Source organism: Penicillium expansum (assembly GCF_000769745.1).
Source record: "Penicillium expansum strain MD-8 chromosome Unknown contig21, whole genome shotgun sequence".
NCBI lineage: Eukaryota > Fungi > Ascomycota > Eurotiomycetes > Eurotiales > Aspergillaceae > Penicillium > Penicillium expansum.
The window spans coordinates 39,296-58,290 of NW_015971438.1; the positions used below are offsets into that span (position 1 = coordinate 39,296).

Below are 18,995 nucleotides of genomic sequence, written 5' to 3' on the forward strand. Positions count from 1 at the left end.
CTTCTAGCGAGTTCAAAATGTATAGAGACACGATAATGAAGTGTGCACTTCTATCGCCGTAATATAAGCATCGTTCTAGAGGAAAGGCTAGCGCGTTGGAAAGCGGTCTCGTTGTAACATTTCTACGAGACCAAACGTGAGAGCATCATGCAAAGTGAAAAATGCCTCGGAACCCTAGCAGCTTTGACCATTCATCGGATGTCATCGCTTCCGAGATTTTTAAGGTGCTTATCTCGGTTTAGGTTTCGGGATGCGTATTCGTATTAGTAGGTATTTAGTCCCAAAGCCGTTAGCGCAAGGATTACTAGTACAAAGGTAGATATAGTACATGTTGCTAAGGGGTGGGTGTGGGGGATGTACGGGTTTTCAGTCGGGCTTCGGGATGAGTGACTGCCGTCGGATGGCCGGTAAAGAAGATCTCCGTCCCAGAAGTACGATGGCATTTAAGTAAATACCTAGGTACCTATCACTCTTCTTGTATTCTCCACCAAGTGGTAGGCTAAACCCACTGTTCCTTACACCAACCACATCATTCTCCTTGTGGCATCTAGCTAGATCCACCAACCATTATCATATGGTTATGGCAGATACAATGAAGATGTGGCAGTACGCCAACATCAAAGGCAACATCGAGGATGCCATTCAGATGGTCACCGGTCCCATCCCAACAGCTTCGTCTCTCACTCAAGGCCAAATCCTTGTCCGTGTTCTTACCGTCGCCCTCAATCCAGTCGATTATAAGCTCCCTGAGTCGAGCGTGGGGTCTATGTTTATAAGCCGCCCCGCCATTCCTGGCTTTGACCTCTGCGGCCGAGTTGTTGCCGCCCACGCCTCAGTAATCACCTTCAAGGAGAACCAGCTTGTCTTCGGTGGGTTCTCGCGTGCTCCACAAAACGGTACATTAGCAGAGTACACGGTTATTTCAGCTGCTGAATGTGCCGCACTGCCTGACGATATCGACCCCGAACATGCCGCCGCAGCGGCGACTGCGGGGACGACGGCTCTGCAGTCGCTTCTGCCTGAAGGTGTCAAGCCTGGGGCTACTATCTTCATCAACGGTGGCAGCGGTGGCGTTGGAAGCTGGAGTGTGCAGTTTGCAAAGGCCATGGGCGCCAGGGTCGTCACCTCGTGCTCAGGCTCAGCCGTCGACATGTGCAAGGAACTCGGCGCTGACGAGGTCTTTGACTATAGACAATCAGATGTTATCGCAGAGCTAAAAACTCGAGTTGCTAGTTTCGACCTCGTTGTCGACAATGTTGGGAATACCTCGGATTTGTACCATCTTAGCTCTACGATCCTTAAGCCCAGTGGCACTTTCGTTCAGGTGGGTATTGGCGGCAGCTTAGACCTCCGAAGTATTGCAATTACGATCAAAAGGTCGTTACTTGCATCCCTTCCAATAGGCGGCTGCAAGTACTATTTTGTGAACGCTAAGAATTCAACCGAGCTTTTAGCGCAAATTGCGCAGTGGATGGTTGAAGGTAAAGCTAAGGCAGTGATTGATAGCAGCTTCACATTTGCGGAGGTGCCGCAGGCCTTCCAAAAGCTGAGGACGGGACATGCGAGAGGCAAGATTGTTATTCGCGTGGCCGAAATTTGATGTTGAACGTGTGATTACTAGAGCTACAATTTTGATTCTGTGTGATGGGCCAAACTCTTAGACCTCTGCAGTGTCAGCAAGATTTCACCATTTTACTCTGATAGTTTTTTTTTTTTCGGATTTTCGAAGTGCCTGTATGGATGGACGCACTAACTCATGAATTGGGGTTAGATCTGTAACTAAAAGATGGGTCTTGGTCCACATATAGAGCACTATAAGCACATGAGATACATCAGGCAACCCAAAATCAGCCCAGTATGGTAATATGTCCGTAAGACACCTTACTATATCCACCATACCAACTTCCAACCAATCTAACCCAACTCCAATTTTACCAACTTTACCAACTCGTCACGCCGCGCTCACGATCAAACCCAGCCCGCAATTGCTGCCCAGCCTTGAGCAACTTGCCTTGTAAGACAGTATACCGAATAATATTCTCACACTCCTCCGGCCGCACACGCGCCAGCCAGATTCCCTGCGCGGCACCCTCATCCTGGCCCTGCCCCTCCCCATCCGCAGGAGCATCACGCTTGTACCAATCGAAGTCCCGACGGCGGTAGACAATCACATTGGCAGAGTACTTGTGTCCACCCACATGGCTAATGAAGTAGATACCCACACCGCCAGGCCGCTGGTCGTTCATGTCACGATATAGACCGAGCGGGCGCAGGTGGCGCTCGAACTCGCGGCGGAGTAGGGGTGCCGATTGACCGCAGCGTGCATCACGCGTGCGCTGTGAGCAGAGCAGGATTACTGCTGCATGCGGGCAGGGGTGAGACTTGAGGGATGTGGTGATTGATGTTGTTGATGGGTGTGGGAGGTCTTGTGTTTGTGTGGGGTCTTGGTCTTTGTCTGCCTCTGCTAGTTTTTCTGGCGAGGGTGGGATTGCGCCTAGTGGCGTTGTTGTTGTCAGAGACCGGTTGACAAAGTTCTCGATCAGATCTGGGACTAGCTGTGGAGTGACGTGTTCAACGATGGTGAAGCTGGGCAGCAAGAGAACGTTTGTTGGCTGTTTGCCGGCGTCAGCCATGTGGTATTCGTCTGGGACGCACATATTTGATGCTGACAGTTTAAGTCGCTGTGAGAAGGTTGTTGTTAGCTTCTGTGTACATTGGCTTTGGTAGGCAAAGAGGGATTGTGGTGGATATTGTCATACCCCGTTGCTCGGTTCCAGTCCTCCCTTCTCAATGGCTTCCATAACGCTCCCTTTCTCGTCTGCCACATCTCTCACCCAGTCTGACTTGCCCGTTGCGACGAGCATGTGTGTCGCCCATCCATTGACTTGTCCATATAGTTCGTCTTGGTGATCGACATCGAATTTTGCGGGGTATTTGATTGTGCATGACGCACAGTCGTGTAGGCAGTCTTCACCGTCTACCGTTGGATCGACATTTTTGAAGAGCTTATCGCTCGATGAGATTTTTTGAAACCCCTCGGCGGCAAGGGCATTGTCGCCCACAGCATCGGTGGTGATGTCGGTCTTGGAGGAGGCGGCAGAGACATTGGAGGAGTTAAAAAGGGAGGAAGTCCCTCGGCGAAAGAGATGCATTTTTACAGGATATGGATATTTTCTTCAACGGTCCAAGAAAGGAGAAAATCCGGCAGTTTGGACTCTTTTCCTTATGACGCGTGGTCAAAAGATAAATTGATCTTATCAATCATTTTGCAGGTTCGCCAAGACCTCGGAATGTTTTCCGCATGACTAAGTCCCCCACTTCTAAAATTGGCGCAATTGGGTGACCAAATGGCGTTGCTCTATAAGTAATATACAGGGTATGAATGGAATATTATCACTGCCTACGTCCAGCGTAGACAATTGTATACGGCAAGTCTGTCGGATCTCGTGGCTGCGCCAGACGAATGACACTCCCTCCCGAACTGCCAGATTGGCCCGATGCCACCCGTCGTAGAGACCTCGTAGAAGGTGTGCGAAAAGAGCTTCGTGTCGCGAAGGATCCACTATCTGTCGACAGTTCCGAGGCGGGGCTCTGCATTGCGGGCGCAGTGTCATACCCGGACTGGGTTTCCCAGGTAGACGCATTCGATGGGCGAAGGCTATTACTACGCATAGACTCTAGAGCCCCGTCGTAACCATATGTTCCCACGGTATCTGTTTCTCCCTCTTCGTCTGAGGGCCCGATGTTAGATTCGCTATACGCTCGTCGATAGCTTGCGCTGTCGCGAATTTCATCCAGGATCGGCGGTGAAAGGGATGTCATCCCTCTCAGGATCTCTGCAAAGAGATGCATCAGGTCGCGAAATTCCGCCTCGTGTAGTTCGCGCGGCGAGAATCGAGCTTGTTCGTACAGCGCAAGGAAATCTGCACCGAGTTCTGGCGGATAGATAGCCCCAAGGGAGGTCAGATGGCGGATATATTCTCTTAGACCCATTGAGGCAGGACGTTGTAATACTTCCACCACGCGTGTATCTGGGAGAGAGTGTGTTGTGAGGTCGCCTGAGGGATCGAAGTGGTATGTGGGCGCCGGCGATAATAAATCGGCAGGGGCAAGAGAGACAGCTTTGGCTTCAATCAAGCTGGGTAGCTCCTGTATGACTGTGCGGTATGGCAGATCTGGTAAGTCTGGCGAATCAGGCGAGGACCAGCCGGGGTGTTCGACATGGCCCCATGGGGGCCGTTCGGGGTCAATAAGAAGCGTTCTATATTTTTGGAAGTTGTCCTCGTCGGTGGAGATATCGCGCGGGCGGGCTTGATACGCGATGACGGCGCTGCGGACGAGGCCTTCCTTCACCAGTCGCCTGACGCTTTTGTTCACATCTTCCTTTTCCACGGGGATCCAGGCTTTGGGTATGCCGGTGAGTGCACTCCGATTTGTGTAGATACGCGTCGCATAGATTAGGGCTGCAATTAAAAAAGTTACGACATATGCGCCGACAATGAAAAAGACGTTGGTGAGTCGATTCGTCTCGTAGCATTGGTAGATAGCGTCTACTGGTGTGAGGATCATCAGGCAGCAGAGGATGAGGGCGAAGAAGAAGAACCCGGTTGTGTTGAGAAATCGCTCAAGTATGACTGCCATGACTTCCCGTATGTCGACTGTACGACATTTGGGTGAGATTTAGCAGATTCCAGCCATGAAGTGTGAGGAGCGAGTATGACGGGGAACAACATCAACGATTCCGATAAGGATAAGATTTAAAGTTGAACACGTGATCTGTGTGGGAGGTACTTTCTCGTTCGGTGGATTTTCAACAGCAGACAATTGCCAGTACTCACTCCAAGGGATTCCTTTCATTTAAGGTGCGGCAGGTTTTCATTTGCCCTAACTGTTGCGACAACAAGCAACAACATCTCCAGCCTCCGCTAGCTTGAATTGTCGCACATCTTATCACATAACCCCTATCTCCGATATCAAAGAAAAGGCCCGAGTCAACAAACTCACTAAGCACAAGCCATGGATCAGGCCAAGTCTGTTACTGAGCAGCAAACTATGTTGCACATCCTGGTGACAGGAGCTAACAGGTACAAAGCTCCCAACAAACCCATTTAGCTCAATTCCCTATACTAACTTGAGACCAACCGCAGCGGTCTCGGATTCTCTATCTGCTGCCGTCTGGCCGACGAGTTCCTCTCCTCCCACCCAGAATCTGAATCTCTCACCATAATATTCACAACTCGAAGTGCGCGCAAAGCCCAAGACACAATCCGCAGACTTGAAGCACACCTCCAATCAACCTCCCCTTCCGTTTCCGCCGCAGCGCGCGTCCACTTCGTCTCCGAGAGCGTCGACCTCGGCGACCTCCGCTCAGTGCGCGAACTCTCTCGAAAACTAGTCCACACTCTCCCCCGACTCGACTCGATTGTCCTCAATGCTGGGCTAGGTGGGTGGTCCGGCATCAACTGGCCCAGGGCCATTTGGGATGTATGCACAGATCTCCTGCACGCGGTGACCTGGCCGTCCTACAAGCTCGCGCCGACAGGCGTGTTAACAGCAAAGCAAACAAAGACAGAAGAAGAGCCCGCACTCGGAGCAGTCTTTTGCGCAAATGTCTTCGGACACTATATGCTAGCGCACAATGTGGCCCCGCTGCTGAAGCGGGCGCGCACGAATGGGCCCGGCCGTGTGGTCTGGGTTTCCAGTCTCGAGGCGACTTGGAACTTTTTCAAGATCGATGATATCCAGGGTTTGCGCACTGATGCGCCGTACGAGTCTTCTAAGGCTCTCACTGATATCCTCGCGCTGACTTCCAATCTGCCGAGTACGGCACCTTGGGCAGTCGATAGCTTCTTGCGGTCCGAAACGGAGCTTGACACCCATGCTATTCACACTGATTCCCCCAACGCGACCCCGCGCACATATCTCTCTCACCCTGGTATCTGCGCCACATCGATCATCCCGCTTATTCTTCCCCTTGCCTGGGCGATGATTGCTGCTTTCTGGGCTGCGAGGATGCTGGGTTCGCCTTGGCATCCATTGTCTACTTATCTCGGCGCTTGTGCTCCAGTATTCCTCGCGCTGGCATCGCAGGCTGACATAGAAGCCGCTGAAGAACCCTACCACCGGGCCGGTGGTGGCAGAGCGAAATGGGGTTCGTCTTGCGGGCGTGGTGGAATTGAAAGTTCGGTCTCTACTGAGGTCGACGGCTGGGGACATGGAGGTGTTGTCGGTACACCTGTTGTTGAGGCCGATCGACTCCGACGTCGTAAGCGCGGCGCGGAAGATCTTACCAAGGAGAAGAGGGAAGAGTTCGAGGAACTTGGACGCCAGTGCTGGAAGCAAATGGAAGAGTTGAGAATCCAATGGGATGAGATCCTGGATCAAGCCGAGGCTAGTTCCTAGGTACGACCTGGAGGCAAAGAACGACTTTGTTGAAGACTCACATATGCTTATCTTGAGTCTCCGGTCTCCTGCTGCTTGACTGATTCGAAGCAAAACAGCTTCAATGACTGTATGTATATGTATCCCTAAAACTGTATTTAATATTTTGTCTACAATACTTCTATAAAGAGACCTGGTATGAAACATCTGAAGAATCGTGAAAGACCAACTAAGCTTGAATCTTTTTTTTTTTTGCGAATTTCGCCTCCCATTATTTACATCAACAGAACCAGCCCCACGCCCATGTTCTCATTAAAACGGATATGGCATGAATTCCTTGCCCACCAATTGCCAGAAGACCAGCAGTAATAAAAAAAACGAAAAAAATGGAAAGAAGACAGTTGGCCAAACGCAAGGGAGCGGGGATGTAGCGACGAAACCCTCAATATGTAGCACTAAAACGGGGATAAATTGGAAGGAGAAACGTAGAAAAACAAGACTAAAAGTGGTTATTTCTTGCAAAACAGCCGAAATCCCACGCTTTCACCATCTAGGCTTCTGAGTGCATTGATTATCGGACGAAAGGAAGGAAGTTGCGAGGGCGATAAACCGTCACGGAAGAAAAGGAAAGCCGGCAACAGAAGAGAAGAAAACGCAGTAAACGACTCCGGTTCTATGCATCAGGGAGGGCGGACTGGAGGGTGGTATCGGCACGAGAGTTGAAGGGAGGTATTTCAAAAGGCATAGCGACGTGAAGGAAGAGGGGGGAAGTAGGAGAGGAGGATTACATGATGATCGCGGGAACTGTATAAATCGATTAGTATAGGTTTTGTAGTGACCAGTAGAAAGCAAGACTTACCATCAATGTTCTGCTTGATGCTCTTGTGGGGCAGGATCGAGCCACCGTTGACATACACCTCGTCGGCGATGGTAACGTCGTCTCCGAGAACAGTGACGTTCTCCAGACGCGCCCAGCGGCCAACAGAGCTGTTCCAGCCAACAATGGTGGACTTGATCCAAGCGTGGTCCTTGACCTTGCAGTTCTCCATCACGACACAGCGCTGGAGACGGACACCGTCGCCAATGACGACGTTGGGACCAATAACCACGTTGGGACCAATACGGCAGTTCTTGCCGATCTTGGCAGTGGGGTCAACCATGACATTTCCGCCGTAGACGTAGGGCTCTGTGTGGGGGGCAAGCATCTTGGGGTTGCGCTTGGCCAGGGAAGTCAGGTACAGGCAAGTACCGGTAAGGAAATCCTTGGGCTGACCGACATCCATCCAGAAGCCCTCAAGATCATAGGAGTGGAGCTGGCCCTCCTTACAGATGGCGGGGAAGGTCTCCTGCTCGATAGAGGTCGGGCGGAGCTCAATGCGCTTGAGAACACTGGGGTTCAGAATGTAGATACCGGCGTTGATGCGGTTGCCAACGAATTCGACGGGTTTCTCGACGAAGCGATCGATGCGGGAGGCATGGTTGGGCTTGTGGACGACGACACCGTACTTGGAGGGCTCATCCACCTTGGTGACGACGATGGTACCCTCATCACCGTGGCTTCTGTGGAAGTCGGCGAGCTGCTGGAAGGGGTAGTCGCAAATAACATCCGAGTTGAGGACGAAGAAAGGCGAGTCATCCTTGCCCAGGATCTCCTCTGCCAGCTTGAGCGGGCCAGCCGTGCCCAGCGGTTCGGACTCGACGGAGAACTCAATGTTGACTCCGTATTGCTCCTCGTACTTCTTAAGGGCGGCGACCATCACATCGGGGCGGTAGTTGACGGCAAGAACGATATCAGTGACACCCGCAGCAGCCAAGCTCTCGACCTGGTGCAGGATCATGGGCCGGTTTCCGAACTCCACCAAGGGTTTGGGAAGAGTGAGGGTCTAGAACAATTTAGTTAGCATTGCAAAGTAGAGAGTAAGACATAGAAAATTAAAGGGATATTTACCAGAGGGCGCAGACGGGTTCCGAAACCTCCAACAAGAATGAGAGCTGTAGAGGGGTTAGCGGGGAGAAGTGGAAAGCATTGACTATACAACATACCCTTCATGATGAATTGAAATTTGAAAGTAGAAAAATTAGAGAAAAAATTAGGAAATAGAGCAGAGAAGGCTAGGAAGAAGCAAAAGGAGAGAAAGACTCTCTGTTATTTAGGGAACACCTGGCCGTTGATGGATTTATTTTCGTCCAAGTGGGGGCACGTGAGTGGCGGTGATTGGAGCGGCCTCTGTTTGCGGGAAAAAGGGGGCCATATACTTCGACTTCAGCTGATTTGACTGTTTTAGGATTGATGTTACTCAAGATATATAGAGGAAATGAGGGTTTTATATTCAAAATATTCAAATCAACATTCTTTCAAATATATCTATTCCAAAAACTCGACAGCTCTGACGCGTGCATCAAGTCTCTAAAAATCTCCTGAGGTCTCACTAGTCCAGCCATCCCCGGCCAATATGTCCAATGTAATTGCATGGTTTCTACCGGGGCAATGCAGATGGCACCCGCGAAAAGTAAACCTCAATTTCCTATGGTCATGAGGTGTCGCCCCCTGAAACTTAAGTGATGGGGGGAGATTTGTGGTGGGGGGTTATTCCCTGTTCCCCCCTCTCCCGCCTCAAATACGATGGTACTCCGTACTGCTTACTCTGAAATACATAAATATCAAACGAATGTTTTAACTGTATAAAACATTAAATTATTAAAGTATGAAACCAATTAACTACCTACATGTAGGTAAGGTTAACTACTGCGTATCCGGAGGCAGTCCACGTGGATGTGACATTCCAACCGAATCCGTCACAAATTGGAGCATCCAATTTCGTACTCGGCGAGCCTTAAGAACCGGCTGATCATCCTGGGAGCCACCTGCTTGGATTCTGCCCTGGTAAAATCCAACTGCATCCGTCACATCCACTGGTTGTCGATGCAACAGCTCGACCGTAGTCATCCCTCGGCGCAGACTCTGTCCGTACACTCGATCTTGGAATGTACTGAGCCCGACAGTTCGGAGCAAAACAATGTCGCGGGGTCGAAGTGACGCCAGCGATCGACCTAGGCGATCCGCTTCATTGTTCTTGGCAGCGGTCGGCTTCTCTGGCTTGAGCCAAAAACTAACTCCAAACCCAGCCCTTGTTTCGTCTCCAACGACGAGCTCGACAAGGTCCAATTCGGTTTTCCATTGTCGTGTTACTATCCGACGTGGGGGGTGAACTGCCAATACCCCCACAATCATATTCACCGTCATCGTTTGCGGTGCGATGGACTGGATGTACCTGGCCGTGGGGAGGTCTTGTAAATTACTGAGGGGTCCAGGGATATGAAGGATGCGAGGTGATCTTGGGGTGTCTGGTTTGTCCAACCCCGTAAAGCTAGCCAGCCCATTGTCTTCACCCAAACTGCTCTGCTGCGTGGAATCTGCTACGTAGACATCTGAGCTAGCTACCTCAGAGGTTTCGTGGATGGCAAAAGAATGGTCGTAGAATTGAAGAATTGAATCTTCTGAAGGTCCCTGTGGCGCATCTGTCGCAACAGCCAGTTGATGCGAGAAGAAAAAGGCTGGATCGTCATAGCGTTGGAAAGAGTCATAATCGTCGCCTAACTTATCGACTGATGACCGTAACACTCTCCATCTTGCAGTGGGTTGATCCAAAGATGGCTGCTGTTCTGGGCTCTTCGTGTTCTCGTGGAAGGGAGGTATGGGCGTGTTGAGAAGCTCATCTGTGTCCCAGTTCAGACTCGATGACAACGGAGCCCCTACCAAGAAGATATATTTTTGAGGCATATCAATCTGTACCAGAGGGTAGAATTCGCAGGTCAAGAGGAGCCCTCGTCCTTGAGAAAGAGCGTAGGCTGGAAGGTCTCTGAAGCCATTGAGCAATGGGTGTCACAGGGCAATTTTGAGATCGTCAGGAAGGCGAATGAAGTTCAAATACCCGTGAACGTCAAGACGTTGCAATTCGTAAAGATTGGGTTGCGAACCATGGACAGCTTCTGTTAAACATTACCGTTGACAACAAGTATACCTGACCCTTCCCAACTACTACGTTTAGTACCGATTTTCTCCGCCAAATTACCCATATAAAATTAAATCATATGGTATTCTTCATTAAAAATGTCCTCTTAATTCCTTCATCAGAGCTGATGAGAGCTGATGACACTATAAAAAGCATCTAGTTATACCGTGCACGTGCCACCTCAATCTAAATCACGTGTTGTTCCTACGGTCGCCCATTCAGACACAAATGGCCGTCGCCATTCGCCGCATCAAAGCGGAGCACACTATCGCCTTCCTCTCTATCTTCATTCTTGCGTCAGCGATGTCAGTATCCTCAACTCGGACTTAACTGATTCAATTTATCTTTTCGGCTGTAAACTTGACCAAGAGGAGCACGCGCCAATACTCGCACCCGGCCGAGTGCCGCTGTATATCGGACAGTCATGGCCTTCCAAGTCCCGATTCCCATGCCTGTGAGTGCCACTTCGCGATTTGTCATCCAGATCTCACAACCTTGGAACTGACACAAGCAATCTGCTACTAGAATGTCGCTGCTGTGACATCGGATCTCTGGCCTTCAATGTGTAACGTCCTGGCCGCTCCCTGGAAACAGACCGGGCGAACTCCGACGACCAAGCTCAGTGAGTCTCTGCAGCGCAGTACGAGCCGACAAGGAAATGAGACGGTATGGCATACACTATCGACTATTGGCGTCACCTCATGCTGATAGAAACAGATCTCTCAACGCGCGACCTTGCCTGAATACCTGGAAGGTGTTTCGATCGAAGCCCTACGAGCGGATATCGTCAGCCGGCCTTCGCAACAAACATGGTCGTCATTGCTGAACCGAAGTATGTTTTCGCATTAGCAAATTATGTTGATGTTGATGAATCACGTCTAACCATTGATGACAGACAACGCACTTCTTACCACCTCATCTTTTACGCCGATCCGCCATGCCATCCCCGCTGCTCGTTCATACTCGACCCTAACTCCATTTCGCCTTAACTCCCTACGCACGGCCCCAAAGGTCAACGGTCTTACGAAGATACAACAGCAACGTTTCTTGTTCGGAGGGTCCTGGCATCATGTGCTAGCTCAGAAGGAGAAGGTCGCCAATAAGAGCCCGAACAACGCAGATGCTCAAAATGCTCTCTATTCAGCTCTTTTGCGCGCCAAAATGCCAGGCATTGTTATCGAACGACACCGGAGCGGTTATTTTGCAAGTGATCTCACAACCGAAGCATTGGTCCAACAAGCCCAGTCAAGCGTCGGTGGCGCCGAGGCTGGAGCTGGAGCTTTCACCGGGTCGAACCACAATCTGAGCCCTGAACAGCTCCAGGCAGTTGGTCAAGCGGTCGCTGCCCGGGCTACTGGCAGTCAAATCGGAATGGGAAAACAAAACGGTACTGGTGCTAAGGACGCTCCTCTTTACGTTGTGGTCGACGAGTCTCTCGGAAGCACAGTGTTCCGCTGGGTCAAGTTCTTGCTCATTTTCGGCTTTTTCACTTATATCTCCCTGGTCACGGTCACTATCTTGGTTGAAACCACTGGTGTTCTAAAGAATGTTCGAGGTGCGCAGGACAAAGAGGCTCAGCCAGAACAGCAAACTGCTCGCTTCAGTGATGTGCATGGCTGTGACGAGGCTAAGGACGAGCTGCAGGAGCTGGTGGAATTCCTTCTCAACCCGGATCGTTTCTCTTCCCTAGGCGGTAAGCTGCCCAAGGGTGTTCTCTTGGTCGGACCTCCCGGTACTGGTAAAACCTTGCTTGCGCGTGCTGTTGCTGGCGAAGCAGGTGTCCCATTCTTCTACATGTCTGGATCTGAATTCGATGAGGTATACGTCGGTGTTGGTGCCAAGCGTGTTCGTGATTTGTTCGCTCAGGCCCGTGGCAAGGCTCCAGCTATCATTTTCATCGATGAACTGGATGCGATAGGTGGAAAGCGAAACGAGCGCGATGCTGCTTATGTCAAGCAGACGCTCAACCAGTTGCTCACGGAACTCGACGGATTCTCCCAGACTAGCGGGGTCATCATCATTGCTGCTACCAATTATCCTCAACTGCTGGACAAGGCACTCACTCGACCTGGTCGATTCGATCGCAGAGTCGTTGTGGACCTGCCTGATGTCCGTGGCCGGATGGACATCTTGAGACATCACATGAAGGAAATCCAATTCGGTGCTGATGTTGACGTCGGAGTCATTGCACGAGGCACTCCCGGCTTCTCCGGTGCTGATTTGGAGAACTTGGTCAACCAAGCTGCAGTCCATGCTAGCCGTGACCGCAAGGCTAATGTTGGCTCCTTCGACTTCGATTGGGCCAAGGATAAAATTATGATGGGCGCCGAGGCTCGCAGTCGCATCATTCAAGACAAGGACAAGCTCTTGACTGCGTACCACGAGGCTGGTCATGCCCTTGTTGCACACTTCTCTCCTTCCTCCACTCCACTGTACAAGATCACCATTGTTCCCCGCGGTATGGCCCTTGGTATCACTCACTTCCTGCCGGAGATGGATACCGTCTCAAGGAACTACACCGAATACTTGGCAGACATCGCCGTCTCCATGGGTGGCAAGGCTGCTGAAGAGCTGGTTTTCGGCCACGACAATGTCACTAGTGGTATCTCAGCTGTAAGTCTTAACCGGTTGTATTTGTGTTCTTTCATTGATACTAACGGCCTCTTTAGGATATCCAAAGTGCCACCGAGACGGCCTTCACGCTGATCACCCGGTTCGGATATTCCAAGAAACTCGGCAACGTTGACCTGTCTACAAACTACGACAGCCTATCATCGGAAACCAAGCAAGAGATTGAGGGTGAAGTGCGCCGGCTCGTGGAAGAGGCTCGTGACCGAGCAACCAACATCCTGACCGAAAAGCGCCACGAGCTTGAGCTTTTGACAAAGGCGCTCATCGAATACGAGACGCTCACAAAGGAGGAGATGGAGCAGGTGCTGAAGGGCGAGAAGATCAATAAGCTGAAGTCCTCCCCTTCTGCGCCGTTGAAGCTTCCCGATGCTTTGCAAGCGGCTAATCTCAGTCCGTCTGCAGCGGCAGGAAGAGCACCCACGGTCAATGAATAAGTCATCTCCACACACTCTGTAATCTCCCCTTTTCATTTCCCTGTCTTATTTTCTTGCTGGCTCTACAAACACACACCTACCCTGTTTTTTTCGTCTCCACTGTGCATCCCCCAATCATTCGGGCGTCTATTGAAAATACCATATTTCCTTGGTTCTCTCTTCTACATCATGTCTTAGTCAGCCCGACTCTACCTGACTCTGGTTATCGATTCGCCGCTTTTCTGTGTGCGTAATACCATTGAAGCTTGATTTGATCTGTACATGTACCTTGTACGTTATACGTGGTGTGTCACAATCTGTCTGTTAATTCAATCGTGTCTATATAGTTGCAAGGCAGGTATAACCTTGGAATTAAAACAAACAGTAGCCAGAACAATTTGGTAAAACCAGGCACCTGACAAGTCGATATGAATCACAAAACATTCCTTCAAAACTTGCACATAACTATTCCATGCTAAACTGATATTTATATCCACTACACTAAGATGCGTTTTTCAAGTGCCATCCTCTTCCTAGTCTGTTGTTAGCTCTGTCTCTGCATGCACCAAAGGGGAAATCAGATGCGGTATGTCCAGCCAACTTGGAAATATCATTTTTACATAGTATAAAAGAACTAACACTGGGAGGACCTAACAATACGATTATGGTTTGCAAGGGTGAAGGCAATGTCTGGAGAGAATTTAGAGAATGCAAAGGGGGGTATACGCTAGGTGGTGGAGTTGAAACCTGCTGAGCCGCTTGGCTATGGGAGTGTATGCATGTACGGTCTACTTTTAGAAAGGATTCTTTGCGTCAATTTCTGACGCGTCTCATAGGGAGGATGATAAAATGGTGACGGCTCCATGACAACTCGATGGTACGGCCAAACCTGTGGTAAGAAACCACAAAAATACCCATGTTGTGATATGAATAAGCTGACATCAAAGCCAAGATGGCCTTGAAGCTGCGAAAGGGAAAACTGCAAACTTCTAGTCTTACCTTATTATTTCCAAGGCGTGGCACTAGATTGCACTAAAGGACCCATCTCTTGTTTTTGGAGGGACTTGCCTCTTGGTTAGATTTTGTTAAGAGAGCCTAGAGTTCAAATACCATCCAGGTATTGTTAGACTTCGCTTCCACAACTACTTTCTTCCCATATACACATATCGCTGGCTTTCATTCATCCTCTTGTCTTATCAAAGTTATGAAAATTATATGCAGTCCTGGATTACCCTTTAACAAGGACAAGAATAGTCGGCCGCGTTTGCGGCCTTGTAACGTCTTTTTGTTTAATCTTTTTGGATGTCTTTTTTTATAGATATTTGCCCGCCTTCTTCGGGTTCATAGACATACAGCAGAAGAAGGCGGAGAAAGGCTTGATTGGTGAAATGGACTTCTCTATGTATAACCCTTGAAGCTGCGTTTGCTGATATTGCGGGTGCCATTCTCGTAGGTAGTCTCCCAGCTCTTGCATAGAGCAATAACAAACAGAGAAAGTAAGACAAATGAAAAGGATAGACGGTTGTCCCGCGAGATCAAGCATAGATGGTATCTAATGCCCAGCCCAAATCCAACCTCCATCCTACTAAGAGGTCCCGACGTCCCTGCTCGACCTGAGCATCACCTAAGTATAGTTCCTAATAGATGTTAGGGCCTGCATATATACTATATATACCGCTGCAGCGCTAATCGGACGTTCGCCTAGGTAGGGCCTACCTAAGTAGGTGGTTGAATGTTCTTATGTAATCATTTTAATGTGCCAGGTCCACGGGCGACCTCGGGAGTTCCCGTCTGGATTACCTAAGCCCTGGTGACCTCCAGGGCTCCAGGGCTCGTGAGCCGCCTCATAACCCTGGAGCTAAGTTAACCGCTAACCTTAATATATTACACGCTAGCCGCATCTAAATGCAATCCTTCACCTAACACTCTTACCCATCTTAATACTGTCCACTCAATGAAAGGCTGGTGGTATCAATTTAGGAGTCAACCCTGGTTGTTTTGCCGTAAAAGAGCCACCACCAGCCACTCGGAAAATAATTCATTGATAAACACCATCAGCAATGCCCGCGGAGGCTAGGCCAGCTAGTTCGCCTGGGCATGTCCCTAGCCAAGCCACACTCTCATTACCTCCATGACTTGATTTGTCGGACGCTGTCCCCCTCTCCGCTTTGTGCAGGCTCTATGCCACCTTGGGCCAAATCCTGCGCGAGTCAGCTACACTAACTATTTTTATCCGAATTCAAGTTCGTATTTGTATTATAAAATGTGGCAGAGCAGCACGGAACACCTCCAGGGCTGGGCAAGGCTGTGGAAAGGCTTGGCGCCTCCCTGGGCCGCTATTTGAAAAGCCCAATGTGACCATTCTTCTTCTTCTGGTACCCTGTGAGATCCTTTCCGATATTTGAGGCGACCACCGACCTACTATGGCACGACCTGCTATAGCACGCCCCAGAGACAGTAGCGCGGCTGCAGTCGCGTATACTCCTCTAGCGGCGCCCGAGAACGCTCCCAGCCAGATTCAAGATGAACCGGAAGTCGCGAAAAAGGAAAGGTCTCTGTGGGCCCGGCTGGGGACCTACCACATCCTTATTTTGGGTCTCGGTTCGATCGTGCTCATCATAGCGGTTATACCGCTAGCCTGGCTTTGGACCGAGTCTATGGCAACAGCCACAGGACGAGAGCCAAGTAGCGCTTGGTTTGTGGTTATTGAAGCAAACTGGACCACGCGGATCGTCACCATCTGCACTGCCATTCTACGAGCGGTGGTCACAGCCCAGGCTAGCGTGGCGACCGCGATGTTTGGAGGAGTTATTCTGGAGCGCGTCGGCGCTCCACTGCTGGACGGGCCATTCTATTCGACCGTGCGGGCTCTAAGTGGGAGCCCGATTAGCTTGCTGTGGACTCCGAGTCTACCGTTACGCAAAACCGCCCTCTCGATCCTCGTCGTTATCCTCATTGTCCTTGAAGTCTTGGTAACCATAGCGGCGCAATTCCTCTCCACCCTTCTCGTGGCCGACTTCGGAAATGGCGCATTTACCCAAGCCAACAACGTGACGAATATCCGACTCCTAAATGATACCCAAAGTACGCCCCTTGGTGCGTGGTGGGCGATGCCTCCGGTGGCCGGTTGGACGTTTGCCGAACAATCAGAACCGCCTACATCTGGGTCTAAGTACGACGATACAGGCCACACGTACCACGCCTTCCTACCCTATCTGGAGGCGACGCAGCGGAAATCACTACGCCGTTTCCGGGGTCCAGTCCCTATCGTCGATCATCGGGTTGTCTGTGTACAACCTGTACTACGTGACCTTCACCTCTTGGCGTACTACGATGCTTACTCGCGTCTTACCGGAAAGATCAATATCGCTAACGACACGTATCCGATGCTAAAGGGCACGGAGAGTCAGTACGACCTCCCGTTTACGTGCGCCTTGCCTAACTCGAAGTCGACAACTACCCCGGAGCAAAGAGCAACGAGCTTATGTTGGCCGAATGCTAACATAGAGTGGGAGGTCTTGCTGGAAGACCCTATAGTGACACCCGAATCTGTCAGCACTAGGGGGTACTTGAAGCCCGGCTATCCGCAGGCATCCACGATGTTTATGCTTTTAGACCTCGTCTCCTTTCCGACTGTCCCCCTCGCATCCACAGAGGAGGCCCGCGTCGTCGGAAATAACGACACTGATAGTCCCTGGGTGATGGTCGGAAACGGGACTGATGTTCCTACGGTGCGGGTGACAGCCTGCTCGACAAATCTCGGAGTGGATACTTTCACCGCGGAAATACACAACAACTGGGAGGCGTCTGAGCCCACCATGTCCTGGAACCAATCCACGTTGAGCTACAGTACCGAAAGTACACGTACCCAGCTGGGTGCAGTCCGACCTCGACAGCCACTAAACGACCGAGGCGTGCTCGCTCTCGCCCCCCGCTCGGATTGGCAAACCTCCTTCTCCTATGAGGAGATTTCCGCATCCTACTATGCAGGGAACTTCTCCAGTCCAAATATCACCTCCTCCATGTTTCGCGCTGCCAATGCCTGGACCTTCACGGCAGCCTTCGCTGACAGCATAGGAATCCCGCAAAACAGCTTCACGGATAGGATGGGTTCCGCAAACCCGGGCATGATACTATCTTGGCTCGCGGGCAGTGATATATCTAGCGCGCACCAGTCTTATGTCAGGTTGTTCCAGGACACGCTGAAGCAGACGCAAAGCCCCGCGGTGGCCCTCCAGGCGCTCCTTACGCTTTTCTGCCAGATAGTCTATTACGAAAAGCTGCCACGACTTGGTGCAACAGAGACTGCTGAGACTGCCTTCTTGCATGCGGCAGTGATTCCGACTCGATGGACTGGATTTGGGGTAGGGATGGGGTTGTTATTTACTCACTGGGTGGTGATGGCCATTGTCGTGGGGCTGTTTGCTCGATACACGCGCCACTCCTTGTTAGGGAATCACTGGCAGGCGGTTTCACAGGTGTACTCGAAGGACACAGTGCCGGTTCTGGAGATGGCAGGTCAGATGAATGATGAGGAGGTCGAGCGTTGGGTCAAGCACGAAGAGCGTGGAGGGGAGCTATACAGTGTTGCGCTTGATGAAGGGGAGAGGCGGGTGGCGCTGTCAGTCAAGCGTTCGGATTAACCCTTTTCATTGCGAGTGGTTGTTTATTTCGACTTCTGCAGAAGGAAAGGTGGTTATACCTCCAGGGCTATGTATATATATCTTATGACGTAATGTGTCCACGACCGCTTTGCCGTCACATACTTAGCATTATCATCTAATCCTCAATTCTACGAGCCTCAATTCTATGGGGAAAATGTCTCAGAAATTTGTCACTGAGCTTCCACTTTCTTCTTCGGAAATAATATTTCCATCCTCTCCGTTTTATAAAACAGAGAGTTGCACTTGGGCGGCCCAGAAAGATCTGAAGCCTAAGATCATCGCTCGGCCCTGCACGCCTTCGTCTCTCGCAGCTTTACTTTCTTTCTTAACACATTCTAATCTGAATTGGGCGGTCCGAGGTACTGGGGTGGGGTCCTCATCTGCCAGCGATGTGCTGATCTCATTGTCTGCTTTTGATAAATTCGAATACAACGCAGAAGACCAGACCGTGGTTATTGGTGCAGGACAAACCTGGGGAGAAGTTGATCGAAAAGTTGAAGAAAATGCCCCTGGCCATGCTGGTACGTCCAATCTATCTGTTTTCTGCTATATATAGTATGCAAAATGCTAAATAGACATACACAGTGGTTGGTGCTCGATGCACATACGTCGGCGTTGGCGGCTCCATCCTCTCAGGCGGAATATCTTGGCTATCCTCTGAAAAAGGTCTTGCTACTGACCCACACAATATGCTAGATGCAAAGGTCGTCTTAACGGACGGCAGGATTTTATGGGCGTCCACTGAGCCGGAATTACTTTGGGCATTGAGAGGTGGCGGTGGTAGTTTTGGAGGTCAGTTTAAGGCTCACTTGCATTGGCATATATGAAATTTTCTGCTTACTTTCCATATATACAGTATTGGTAGAGGTCAAACTGCGAGTTCACCCCTACCC

At 50.6% G+C, this 18,995-nt stretch overlaps 8 protein-coding genes across 8 annotated transcripts; 4 read left to right on the forward strand and 4 right to left on the reverse strand.

Moving 5' to 3' along the window:
• Positions 1–574: 574 nt before the first annotated feature.
• PEX2_007370 (NAD(P)-dependent alcohol dehydrogenase) lies at positions 575–1,600 on the forward strand (the record flags this gene model as incomplete). The annotated part of the gene is made up of 1 exon (XM_016738014.1): positions 575–1,600. The coding sequence occupies one exon, from the start codon at positions 575–577 to the stop codon at positions 1,598–1,600; it is 1,026 nt and encodes a 341-aa protein (XP_016594459.1).
• Positions 1,601–1,940: 340 nt separating this feature from the next.
• Positions 1,941–3,152, reverse strand: PEX2_007380 (sucrase/ferredoxin-like domain-containing protein; the record flags this gene model as incomplete). Its single annotated transcript, XM_016738015.1, has 2 exons — positions 1,941–2,681; positions 2,760–3,152. 2 exons carry the CDS (start codon positions 3,150–3,152, stop codon positions 1,941–1,943), a joined length of 1,134 nt encoding a protein of 377 aa, XP_016594460.1.
• Positions 3,153–3,393: 241 nt separating this feature from the next.
• On the reverse strand, positions 3,394–4,641 carry PEX2_007390 (DUF4129 domain-containing protein; the record flags this gene model as incomplete). Its single annotated transcript, XM_016738016.1, has 1 exon — positions 3,394–4,641. The coding sequence occupies one exon, from the start codon at positions 4,639–4,641 to the stop codon at positions 3,394–3,396; it is 1,248 nt and encodes a 415-aa protein (XP_016594461.1).
• A 375-nt stretch (positions 4,642–5,016) lies between these two features.
• On the forward strand, positions 5,017–6,402 carry PEX2_007400 (3-keto-steroid reductase; the record flags this gene model as incomplete). Its single annotated transcript, XM_016738017.1, has 2 exons — positions 5,017–5,084; positions 5,148–6,402. 2 exons carry the CDS (start codon positions 5,017–5,019, stop codon positions 6,400–6,402), a joined length of 1,323 nt encoding a protein of 440 aa, XP_016594462.1.
• Positions 6,403–7,165: 763 nt separating this feature from the next.
• Positions 7,166–8,431, reverse strand: PEX2_007410 (mannose-1-phosphate guanyltransferase; the record flags this gene model as incomplete). Its single annotated transcript, XM_016738018.1, has 4 exons — positions 7,166–7,185; positions 7,241–8,264; positions 8,330–8,373; positions 8,425–8,431. 4 exons carry the CDS (start codon positions 8,429–8,431, stop codon positions 7,166–7,168), a joined length of 1,095 nt encoding a protein of 364 aa, XP_016594463.1.
• Positions 8,432–9,124: 693 nt separating this feature from the next.
• PEX2_007420 (uncharacterized protein) lies at positions 9,125–10,162 on the reverse strand (the record flags this gene model as incomplete). The annotated part of the gene is made up of 1 exon (XM_016738019.1): positions 9,125–10,162. One exon carries the CDS (start codon positions 10,160–10,162, stop codon positions 9,125–9,127), a length of 1,038 nt encoding a protein of 345 aa, XP_016594464.1.
• Positions 10,163–10,622: 460 nt separating this feature from the next.
• Positions 10,623–13,459, forward strand: PEX2_007430 (i-AAA protease YME1; the record flags this gene model as incomplete). The annotated part of the gene is made up of 6 exons (XM_016738020.1): positions 10,623–10,699; positions 10,764–10,848; positions 10,920–11,060; positions 11,112–11,226; positions 11,290–13,007; positions 13,064–13,459. 6 exons carry the CDS (start codon positions 10,623–10,625, stop codon positions 13,457–13,459), a joined length of 2,532 nt encoding a protein of 843 aa, XP_016594465.1.
• A 2,402-nt stretch (positions 13,460–15,861) lies between these two features.
• Positions 15,862–18,081, forward strand: PEX2_007440 (uncharacterized protein; the record flags this gene model as incomplete). The annotated part of the gene is made up of 1 exon (XM_016738021.1): positions 15,862–18,081. The coding sequence occupies one exon, from the start codon at positions 15,862–15,864 to the stop codon at positions 18,079–18,081; it is 2,220 nt and encodes a 739-aa protein (XP_016594466.1).
• Between the last annotated feature and the right edge of the window lie 914 nt (positions 18,082–18,995).